Here is a 12550-nt window from a genome sequence, read left to right on the forward strand (position 1 = left end):
AAGACACTGTAGATAGCACACTATTCCACTGCATTACTGCAACAGAGGAACAGTTCATCTGATTTTGTTTCATGTTACTATTAATAGTTTAAAGGACCATACCGGAGACGAAATATGTCATTGTGTATTAAGGACAGCTGACGTCTGTACAGTTGATAAATCACCTAGACCATTTGAGATTCCCTTTTCTATTTTTAGCTATACTTTTATAATCAATGTTTTATTTAATGCATTGATACTCCGTGATGATGTAACTTTTATCAAAGAAAAACTGAGGTCAAATGTGTGTTATCATAATAACACACATAATATCTAAGTCAAAGTGGTCAAAATTACAGACCACCGTTATGGTCCTTTTTTTTCCTCCTTCAACATTTCAATCATTTTTGTGTAACAGTATGCCACTGAATAAAGTCCATCTACCACATTAGAGGCTCTAGTGCCAGACATATGCTGGACTGCTGACATCTTGGGTGGTTACCACGGTAGCAGCGGGATTGGTTCACCTTGGCAACCGTTCCACTGCAGGTCCAACTCAAGAGTTATAACAATCTGAGTGTCAAGGCTCTCGTCGTGGAAACGGGGTTGAGAAAGCATATTTACTACTTTAAAGCATAATTATTTTATATTTTAACCTACTTTTTTTTTGTAGCAGTATTAAGGTCTGCAGTGGAAACCAGGTTTCTATTTTCTCCTACAAAAACATCAGTGGTTTTTAAGCTCTGGTTGGTCCTGAATGTGTAATCCAGGCCAGTGTGGCATCAGTTTGGTTTAGTCCTCCACTACATCAACTCAACGCACAACTGTGGACACCTGCACTCACACAAACCTTTGGAATGATATAGAAGTGTTTCTTTATTATGGTGGAGACAGTTTGGGCGGCTCTGTAGCCCACACTAGGGGGGGGGGGGGGGGAGAATCAGCATTAACCCATTCTGACCTGAGATCAGATTCATACGAGGTTTCCAGTGGACACACACTGGTCTGATGAACCCATTCTGACCTGAGATCAGATTCTAAAAAATGTCAGTCGCTCTTCGATTTTTCAAAAATAGCAGACCTACAAGCTCGTAGCGCGCCACTCGGTGGCGCGCTATGAGCTTGTAGATCTGCTATTTTTCAATAGCTAAAGCATAACATGGTGCTAACACCAAAACGGGTGCCCGGTCAGAATGGGTTAAACAAGACTTAACTAGACCTTAACTAGAATACTTCTTTTAAGTGTCTGGGGAAAAAAATCATGTTGTATTGTTGTTCATTTAAGGCAGGCGGGCTCTCTCTTTCTTGAACTGTCATGTGGATTTTCTGTAAAACCTGACCCATGTTTTTATTTTGAGTCCTAATCAGGGTAGAAAATGTAACCCCCCCCCCCCCCCCCCGCCTCTCGTCTGACTGGTCCATCTGACTCCATATCCTCCACAGTGACTGACCATGGAAGACAAGACTAATATTCCACACAAAAAAACGCTGGACGTAGCGCTGCCTAAGAGACAACATTAACACAGATTATCTACTGACCATGAGGGTGTCATTGCTGCTCACAGAAATAAAATAAACACACCCTGAGCCCAATCCTGTATGTGTCCATTATGGTTCAAAACAAAGACACAGGGTGATTTTAGAACTGTCCCAAGGCAAAGTGCATCTGCAATTTCAGACTGGGTGACCCTGTTTTGTTCAAATAGCATCACTTCCAGGAAACAAACTTAAAAAAAAAAAAAAAAGATCTGGCAATCCTCTGACTAGGCTGGACAGAAATGGAACCAGTCAGAGGGATAACAATCCACATGATGTTCACTCGGTAGAATCGCACAAAATTGGAGCAAAAACATTGGCATTGATACTTTATGGAATAATTGTTGTGCTGTACTGTGTGAGAGTGTGCGAGAGAGAGAGAGAGAGATAGAGTGTGTGTGTGTGTGTGTGTGTGTGCGTGCGCTGTATGCGTGTTTCCTGTCAATCCGACCCTCTTTAAAAGAACAGTGTTGTTTTTGCATGCCTAATGTAGCTCAGTGTAAATGTGTGAGTTTGCATGTTGATGTTGTTCCTTTTCTTCCTCGGGGGTCAGTTCTGTGGGCCGAACTCTGTTGTGGCTTTCTGGGTGTGTTTGTTTTATTATGGTTTTTGTACTGTGTGTCTCAGAGACTGGTATTTTTGGGGTTCTTAAAGAAAATAAAATGAAAATCCACCCTCAAACTGAATTCAGATCTGTTATTCCATGTCCTGAACTCAGATCATAGAAGGAGACAGTGTTTGAGCGTGTTCACCTTCTTAAGAGCGTAATGGGCTGGCAATGGCAAATGTGAGTTCTGTTTTTGGGTGAATTGTCCCTTTAAAGAGTGCCAACTACAGATGCCAGTGTTGTACAGCTGTGAAAAGATCATTCTATTTACAAAAATAAACCATTTCTCTGTTGTTTTTTCAAATGAGGCCACTGAATTTGTGTTCTTATTTTGTATTTTCCACGTTAGCACTAATCCATGTATGCAACCATTTTACATCATAAAATTATGGTAAAATAAATTAAGAAACAAAATGATATGGTAAATCTGAACTCAAAACATCTTGAAAATGTAGGTAATGTTTACACCAATGAAGATTCTAGAGGCATTCTATGGGCTAGAAACTGCAAAGCAATTACTTTTCAGTTGACTGATATTTTGTTAAAGTAGCCTACCGGTAAGTGTATATAGCTCTATATTCTGACGATATACAGTATATTGTACAGCGTACAGGTAACTCAAAATTGGAACCATACGAAAAGTAATCTGACAAAATGGGTATGCTATTGCCTAGTACAGTACTCTACTCTCCCCTATATCGTCAGAAATTGCAATCTACAGTATGATGAGTGGTTGCACATGACTCTTTGATTGTATTAAACAGATGCTTATTCTGATGTAAGGTTCAGGATCAGAAGGGCTGAGGCGCATTGCGTAACAAGGTTGAGAGCTGCACCTGTCACAAATAAATTGTGATTTTTCACCCAATCATCATCTGAATGAACCGAAAGGATCGAATAATTGCATCCGCAGTCACTGTTGATGTTCAACTGCACCTGTGGTTAAATTCATGGTTCATGATTATATTTTGGTATTTTTTTAAATCACGAATATGAAACATTATGAAGTTACATCGTCAAATATTTGATCATTCGGGTTAATATAACTCATTATCTATGTTTTAACAGCCAGAAGAGGAATGTATTTTATAATGTTTTTAGAAGAGATGCATTCTGGGATCTCAAACTAAATATGAAACTGCCAACAAACAGCGGCATCTGGTGGTATTGGTGGTAAAACAATCACAACTTCACACACACACACCTCATAAATAATACACCAACAATAGTTGCATAGTACCTAACTAAGGAAATCTCATTCCTTTTCTGTAAAAAGTAACCCCCCCCCCCTCTATTTTTCTATACTGTTCACGAATTACCTTTTTTTCTAACTGTATATTTGATTATTTTTGTGTATGCATATGCATGTCTTAAATGTTTTGATGAATTGAGTGCTTTTTCTGGTTTTACAGCCGTTTTTTAATTGACCATGGACTGTACCCATTTTGCAATTAATAAAATTTTCAAATCAATCAATCAACTTCAAGTTAAAAATAATAATAAATATATATACCGGTAGCCGTTAACCTTGCATCACCACAGAACTGTTAACTTAGCCGGTGTCCATAAAGTTAACAAAGAAAAACCACCGCGAGAATTCACGGGATTTGACTGGGGACACGCAAAACAAAAATGTCGGAAACCTGATGTCCATGCTCCATGTGGTCTCGCTGATGTCACATTTCATCCTAACTTAAGTAATAAGTTGTATCAGTTATTATATATATCACAGAAACGGTGTCCGACGTGTTCGTTGCTTTATTTGTAGGTGACGTTGCCGGAGAAATCTAAAATGCAGCACGACGACGTAAGTGTTTCTTTAATTATTAGACTGCTACGCTAAAGGCCTATAGGCTAGAGTCATGTCAAACAGGACATTTAAACATTAAAACAGTGGGGTTCAACCTTCTTCATATCCAGGGTCCATTATTTATTCGGCATTTGTGCCACGCAACACTATTTTTGAAGAGATGTTTTGACTCCCTCAACCCCACAACTAATATTTTGTTTTCTTTGGATAAGATTTTGTCCATGCTGTTGGACCATAGGAGAGATAACAAGCAAACGTTTTCTCAAAATAGCAATTATTCCACATACTCTGTGTAGACTTCGTGTAAACTAATGCAGACCTGTGTTTGTATAATTTAACTCTTGAGAGCGTAAAATGCGTAAATTGAAACCAAATGGGTCCAACCAAATGACTCATTTGGTTACCCAAGTACCACCATTTATTTGGTCACCTCAAGAACACTGGTGGTCCCCGGACCAGTGGTTGAGGACCACTGCATTAAAACATTAAAACCTTTCAGATAAATACTGAGGTTGGTTTATAGATTTGTACATGTAGTATGTAGAGTTATATATATTTCATTACAGACTATAACCTGTTCATAAATAATTAAGTGGTACAGGGAGGACAAAGTAGTCTTAGTTAAACGATAGACCCACTATTATACTAACTGCACAATTTAAGCAGTCTTTAACAAAATAAAGTAGAATATACAGCAGCGGAAGAATAAAGAACAATAGATAGTATTAGTGATAATAGTCAAAAGATGTATCACGGCTGCTTGGTATCAAGTCCCTTTCAAACAGACATTAACTATTGATTGTCATTGTCAATGTTTCAAATGGTTTGTTGACTTTGTTCTATAGAGCCCTATGGTGGTAAATTAAGTTAATTATTTTAAATGTTTGTGTGTGTGTTGTTCCTAGGTGATTTGGGACATCATAGGAAACAAGCAGTTCTGCTCCTATAAGGTTAGGTAAGTATGCAACAAGCAATGAAGCATGTTTATTGATTTATTTTTATCCATATTTTATATGTTGGCTATTCAAAATAAGCAGATGTACAACTCATCATGGCAGAACGCATTGTGAGTTGTATGTCTGTTGTTTTTTTTTTCTTTTAAGATTTAGACATATCGAAAATGTTTGGACATCTTTTGAATCATTTCGAATGTTTTAGACTAACCCAAACAATTCCCTGGCATAAAACAAAAATATAAATTAGTGGGTCCTTGACGTGAAAACGTTTGAGAAGCACTGCATTACATCTTGTGTGAGCTTGTAGATCGGCTATTTCCAATATTTATGTCATTTTTAGAAATTTATAAAATGGAGGCTCCTATCGAAGCCGTTCGTTCTCCTTCGTAGAAATGAGCGGTCAATAAGGAAGCCGAGAGAAACTCTTTCACCGACGGTCGCTGGTCGGTTCTCAAAGTAACTGTTTCAGCAACATTAAGGGGAAGAACAAAAACATGTATAATATGATGAAATGTGTTTTAAAAAAAAATATATATATAATCTGTCTCCATCTGTGTGTCTTCCTGTGCAGGACAAAGACCCAGACATTCTGTCGTAATGAGTACAACCTGACGGGTCTGTGTAATCGCTCCTCCTGCCCACTCGCTAACAGCCAGTATGCCACCATCAAAGAGGAGAAAGGTGAGACGATGCTCTGTCTGTCTCTCTCACTTCTCTCCCTCGTCTTTCTGACAGAAACCTTGTATCTCTATTTTGAGGTTTTTATCTTCCATAAATTAATGCTTTACTTCTTCATATGACTGTGTCAAGCTAAAGTAACAAAATGTGGTGCCACCGCTGCCACGTGTTGTGAGCAGAAGTCCGTTTGTAGGTTTTATACAAATTTAGCCAATGACGAGTATTAAGCGCTTGCCCCCAATAATAAGTAATGGTTTTGAACATACCAGGTTTTTGACCGACGGCAAAATAAATAAAACATATTAAAATGTAGTTGTTTTTTTAGGTAGCTGTGAAGACATTAAAGCTGGTCTATTGATAATGTTACAGAAACCATTTACAACAGTGTGTGTGTATGTCTCTCACAGGGCAGCTTTTTCTATACATGAAGGTGATAGAGAGAGCAGCTTTTCCAGGCAGACTGTGGGAGAAAGTGAGTATACCATTTATTTATAATTTAACAAGTAAAAGTGAGTATATTTGGCACCAACCGGGTTAATGGTGCCGGAGATTAGCTGGTAACAGACGGACGGACGCACACACACACACACACACACACTCTCTCCCCATGCCTTCGGCCTGGTAGAGACGATTATGAGTACAAAGAGTTTTATATAGGCACAAATGGTTGTATAGTGTATAAGGAATGCATGCAATCCCTCAGCCTCCACAAAATGTCACATTTTATTATTAATATAATAGACTCCTTATCAGACCACGTCACATTGATATCATACAGGACTTCACACGCATGCACGTTGCAAAAGAACCCACTCGTACCACTCATAAGACGCAATGATGGGAGGAAAAGAAAGTTGTGGCACTCGCCTGTAAAAATGCATTCCATCAAACATTCGGATGCAGTTCTCCCAGTGGAGAGGAAGAAGGCTTGTACCTCTGCATCTTTAAATTAATAGTAGTACTCATTGGTTTCTGTTGTGTATAAAGGTAGATCTCCATCAAACACAATACTACAGACTGGCAGTCGAATTAAGTCGGGTGACGAGACGGTGTACCCACCAAGGCAAATGCTTTCCTGCACTTTCTTACCACCGGCAACATCGGTGCGATGGAGAGCTACCTTGAGCGATTCCAAAACCAGTTATCCTCAAAATCCCACCTCCGATCACGTCAATCCATCGATTCGACAGCCATGCTGGCTGTCGATGCATTGACGTGATCGATTAGCGCACCAAGGCTTGAATTTGGTTCATATTGTAATGTCATTACATCTCAAAGTGGGGACCGGGGACTTCCACTGGGTCCCCCACTCCCAGCAAAAAGTAACTACTTTTTAACCACTTTATCCATATTTTATATTTCCGTTGGCTATTCAAAAATAGTAGATATACAAGCGTGCAGTACTGTGAGCTTGTATATCTGCTATTTTTGAAAGGTTTTGACAAATATCAAGTTGACGTGAACAATTCATTGCATCTTGTGTGAGCTTGTAGATCGGGCTATTTCCAATATTTATATATTAATCATCATCATACTATCATCATCATCATCATACTATAATTCAGTCAATGTCTGAGTGTGTGTCTGAATGTGTGTCTGTCTGTCAGAAACACCGCCATATCTCCTCACCGCACCAATCGCTCCCACTTTTCACACAGGCATTGACCATAATAATATGGAGGTCTTAACGAAGCCCAAATAATGAATTAATAATGAATTTATTTGTGAATAAAAAAAGCGAAAACGCACCCAGGGAGCAGTACCCCCCGCGGCCACAAGGTGGGTACTGCGCCCGTCTCACAACGGGTAAGGGCTAGTGTATATCATGGAGGCTCCTATCGAAGCCGTTCGTTCTCCTTCGTAGAAATGAGCGGTCAATAAGGAAGCTGAGAGAAACTCTTTCACCGACGGTCGCTGGTCAGTTCTCAAAGTAACTGTTTCAGCAACATTAAGGGGAAGAACAAAACTAAATCTGTGAAATGATTAAATATGATTTGTCTTGTTGTTTTTTAATATCCGTCTCCACCGCACTTCGGAGCGTCTCACAACCCTTATACACAGGACGCGCTGAGTGAACCGAAATGAATATTCCACAAAATGACATGTTTGGGAATCTGTTATTAATCACTTGTATGCGTGCATGTAGTCTCAATGTGTACAAATATTATATTGTGTGTGTGAGGCCGGGCCAAACGGGCCAACATCCTGTTAGTTCTACTGGGGCCTCAAATTCAAGGAAATAAACAGCAGAGGGTGCCGTTTTATCTTTTTTGCTAATGTCTCCCCAGATTGTAGTCCTAATGTCACATCACACCTCTGCTGTCTTACGCACAGTAGTCTATAATAAGTGTGCGTGTATCTCCAGGTGAAGTTGAGTAAGAACTACGAGCAAGCTCTGGAGATGATCGACACAAACCTGATCTACTGGCCCAGGTTCATCCGACATAAATGTAAACAACGTTTCACCAAGATCACGCAGTACCTGATCCGCATCCGAAAACTGACGCTCAAACGACAGTAAGTACAAACAGTACATTTAATATACTCTATACTATTCTCAAACCTTTTTTGGCTAGGGTCACTCCTATAAATAACTTTCATCCAAGGCACCCCTGAATTGTTACTTGTAGAACCTTACATTTATGTAAGGAAAACTTGAGAGAATGGTAGTTTCCGTTACGAAAATTTTAAATGACTTCATACTTCACATTTGGCCACTTGAACCCTAGCATTCCTATTCTGGGGGGGGGGGACATTCACCAAAAATAGCAGATCTACAAGCTCACAGCGTGTCACAATGAGCTTGTAGATCGGCTATGCTGCTAGACGGTGGATATCATAGAGTGAGAGACCATTCTGAAGCAATACAAATATTTAAATAACATATACATTTTTAGAAGGTATATAATGGAGGCTCCTATCGAAGCCGTTCGTTCTCCTTCGTAGAAATGAGCAGTCAATAAGCAAGCCGAGAGAAACTCTTTCACCGACGGTCGCTGGTCAGTTCTCTCTTTTGAGTGGGACATGTCCGTGCTAAACAAATAAACCTGCCTTCATGACATCTTTCTCCTTGTGTTACTTTCAGGAGGAAGTTGGTTCCTCTCAGCAGGAAGGTGGAGAGGAGAGAGAAGAGAAAAGAGGTAAGATGTTCATTCCCTTGATCTCAAATAGGATAGCATTTTGCATCCCAAAACGCAGGTTATAGTTAATAAACTTTAGTTTAGTAATAAAACAACAACCTCTGCATCCACGGGATGCACTGCTGTACTGTTTACTTGTTTATTCTAGTTTATCTTGCTAGCTAGTTATAATAATCATTTATTCAGTTTTCTACATTAATATAACCATATAAAATGAAATGGTAGTTAAATGTGGCAATTTGTAAAAATGGCAAAATATGACTCCTAACGTTGAAGTGAGTCCCTGGGACTCATCTAAAAGACCATCCCTGCATCCTGGGACTCATTACATTGAAAACCTATTTACATCACTGGATCTGTAACATCTCTTTGAAAAACGTTGAAGGGCAGCTTGAAGCTTCACACCGTTGGTTCGTGCAAAGTGGCAACATAGTCTCATTTTTTATTTGGTTTTATTTAAATTCATGTTTGTTTATTTAGATGGGACAATGCACATCAATGAACATTCAATACATGAACGTGAATTAAATCAACCGTTTTTCGTTTATGCCGCATCAGAGTTTGAATGAGCTTTCAGACCAGTGCAAATGAACTGGATTTTCTGACAATACGGTCCAGGATTTTTGTTTATATTTAACAAGAAAAAGTCCTGATGCGATCTGGAATATTAACAAATGATCTGTCAATGTCGTTTCTTGTTGTCTTGTAGTTGTTGGTTATAGTCTGATCTGATGTGATTTTCAGGTTACAAAATTTCCAATAAAGTGAACGAGAAAAAGTCCAGGTATGAAACTAATCTAACTGTTTGTTTGTGTGTGCGCGTGCGCAGGAGAAAGCATTGATTGCAGCTCAGTTGGACACGGCTATAGAGAAAGAACTACTGGAGAGACTCAAACAGGGAACGGTATGTTGTACTATTGATTCATCCACTGAGAAAATGTATGTTACATTTTATTAGTCTAATATTTACAATTTACACAAATTTTCTTTGTTCCATATTATAAAGGAAAAGTTTGACTTGTCAGATAACTTGGGAAGAACATAATTGTGACCTTATTTTACCACCGTTGTACCGGCTAAATGAATCACATGGAGCTTTTACAATGGCTATTTCCACTATTTACTGTATTTATTTTTTAGAAATTTATAAAATGGAGGCTCCTATCGAAGCCGTTCGTTCTCCTTCGTAGAAATGAGCGGTCAATAAGGAAGCCGAGAGAAACTCTTTCACCGACGGTCGCTGGTCGGTTCTCAAAGTAACTGTTTCAGCAACATTAAGGGGAAGAACAAAAACAAATGATGAAATATGTTTTTTGTTTTGTTTAAAAAAATGAAAATCTGTCTCCATGTATAAATAAAATCAATAGATGAGTTTAAAATCAAGAGATGAGTTTACTATGAAAATAAATAGCTGAAGTCTGAATTGAAATACTGAGTATCATCTGAAGAAAAATTAGGACAGTTTAAACTGAACGTTGTCTTGAAGGTGCTAACTGTCTGCCTTTTTATTTTGCTACCTGTCTGTCAGTACGGAGACATCTACAACTTCCCTGTGCACGCGTTTGACAAAGCTATGGAGAAGCAGGAGGAGGAGAGCGAGTCAGAGGAGGAAGAGGATGAGGAGGAGGAAGAAGATGATGAGGTGAGGAGGGCTACTCTGTCTGGATCTTTAATTGTCCTTGACAAACAAAAAACATCACTTGCAGACAGCAATTTTCACTTAACCGCCAGCTTTTTTCAGTGAAACCCTTATTTTGAAGTTTTCACCAGAAGCCTAAAACCAAAAGTGACTGTGTTGTGACAGACCCTCGTCTTTTATTTCACCTTTTATTTCACCCAGACAAGACATTGTTTGGTCGCGATCGTTAGTTATTTGGTTATGGGCCGTCGAATGAAGCTTGTTGTGAAAGGATGTTTACAACGACGAATGGATGCGATCCACTTTTATCGAAGCCGTTCGTTCTCCTTCGTAGAAATAAGTGGTCAATTAGGACGCCGAGAGAAACTCTTTCACCGACGGTCGCTGGTCAGTCCTCAAAGTAACTGTTTCAGCAACATTTTAGGGGAAGAACAAATGATCCATCTTGCTTGCGGTACATTTTCCGTTTACTTCATTGCCTTGCAACCCAATGCTAATTGCTAATATGACTATCACAAACCACTATAAAGGACCAGTTGACGCAGAGCTGCGTAACTTGCTGGCGCTAAACCGCTGAATTGGCTATGAAGTAAATCATCGTGAATGTGTTAGTGGTCTAATGCTCCAGTGGAGCTCTCAGCAAAAACAGTTGGGCTTAATCTGGATTAATAGAAGTTTCAACATTAAAGCACGGTACATCTCCATTTGAATCAAAACAAAGATTTTACAACAATGTGTTTTCAGGATGTTGGGAAGAAGGAGTTTGTTGCTGCTGATGAGGTGGAGAGTGACATTGATGACTTTGAGGTAAATGTCTGTCGTACAGCTAAGTGTTGTCATTGTATATCTATGTTGTGTTGGCATTGTACAGTAGGCCTGTCATAAATAAGTCTAGTCTATGTTCATATATTTTCAAAAATAATGGAATTAGCAGAATTACAAGCTTGCAATGCGATGCATTGTGAGCTTGTACACTAGTCCACTAGTTACTGTATTTAATTTTTAGAATGTATAAAATGGAGGCTCCTATCGAAGCCGTTCGTTCTCCTTCGTAGAAATGAGCGGTCAATAAGGAAGCCGAGAGAAACTCTTTCACCGACGGTCGCTGGTCATTTCTCAAAGTAACTGTTTCAGCAACATTAAGGGGAAGAACAAAAAATGTGTATAAAATGATTAAATGTGTATTTTAGGTATTGCTGCCAGTCATATTTACGTTAGTTTTCATATCTGCCCTGGCCTGTACTATGAAAGTTTTGTTTACAAAGCCAACGGCTTTGTACATTTAATCGTTTATTGCAGTTATTCGTACGACAATTATTAGTCAAGCAAAATGTCATGATTGTGACACAGCCCTAACCGTACAACTACGTTGTTGCATTAGCATCATACAGCTAACATTTATGTAGATCCCCAACAATCCCTTTCATCACCACCTTCTTTTCTCTCCTCAGGACATGAACAACCTGCAGGCTAGCAGTGATGAAGAGGAGGAGGAGGAGGAGGAAGATGAAGAGTCAAGTGAGGACGAGATGGAGACTGAGACAGAGCAGAAGGCTGCGTCTAAAGGGAAGGCTCCCGTGAAAGGTCCGGCATTCAGGAAGAGAGCCTTTGTACAAATAGAATACGAACAGGAAACGGAACCCTCCGCCAAGACAAAAGCCACGTAGTCCCCACCCCCACCTGCCCCCCTGCTCCCCAGAGACTTGACTGTAAGGCATAAGCACATGCTCATGCGTTCAATTGCCCACGACGGCCTAATCAATATTCCATTTCATCCTTGTGTTTTCTTACTGTGTTCCCAATGACATGTCTTTCACTGGGGCCCTGCGTGCCGTTGAGCAAGGGATCTAAAGAGAGAACGCTGTTTCCAGTATAGGCTGAAAACAAGGCTCTGCAGTACCGGAATGACACAAACCAACTGTACCATTATGTTTAGATTTCATATCGGCACAGGAACCTCAACAATAAAGTTTGAAGCCTCTTTTCGCTCCAACTACCTACTTGGAGCCGCTTGTCTTAAGTGTAAGTGATGTATTCAGGTCAGGACTGAGCTGGTAATTCTAACGGTAGTACCAGGTATCCTGAGAACCAAGGCCAAATAACCGAATTCAGTTTATTTCTCCAGGATCTGTTTGAAAGATGATTCATGTTTAATTATATATTAAACATTTTTGTTACGACACTTTGAATTGATTCATTTATTAC

General features: G+C 39.4%; 1 protein-coding gene across 1 annotated transcript; it reads left to right on the forward strand.

Annotated features, from left to right (window-relative positions):
• Positions 1–3748: 3748 nt before the first annotated feature.
• Positions 3749–12530, forward strand: mak16 (MAK16 homolog). The gene is made up of 10 exons (XM_080765263.1): positions 3749–3929; positions 4838–4887; positions 5460–5569; positions 5974–6038; positions 7932–8083; positions 8652–8706; positions 9536–9610; positions 10235–10348; positions 11090–11152; positions 11797–12530. The coding sequence occupies exons 1-10, from the start codon at positions 3915–3917 to the stop codon at positions 12010–12012; spliced, it is 915 nt and encodes a 304-aa protein (XP_080621389.1). The 5' UTR covers positions 3749–3914; the 3' UTR covers positions 12013–12530.
• The last annotated feature ends 20 nt before the right edge of the window (positions 12531–12550 follow it).

Source organism: Protomyctophum bolini, assembly GCF_963924005.1.
Source record: "Protomyctophum bolini genome assembly, chromosome: 6".
Taxonomy (NCBI): domain Eukaryota; kingdom Metazoa; phylum Chordata; class Actinopteri; order Myctophiformes; family Myctophidae; genus Protomyctophum; species Protomyctophum bolini.

What these genes read in the sequence shown, in the direction of transcription:
- mak16 (XM_080765263.1), top strand. An exon ending in CAGGCAGACTGTGGGAGAAA is followed by an intron (nt 6,039 to 7,931) that starts GTGAGTATACCA and finishes GTGTATCTCCAG; the next exon opens with GTGAAGTTGAGTAAGAACTA. An exon ending in AAACTGACGCTCAAACGACA is followed by an intron (nt 8,084 to 8,651) that starts GTAAGTACAAAC and finishes TGTTACTTTCAG; the next exon opens with GAGGAAGTTGGTTCCTCTCA.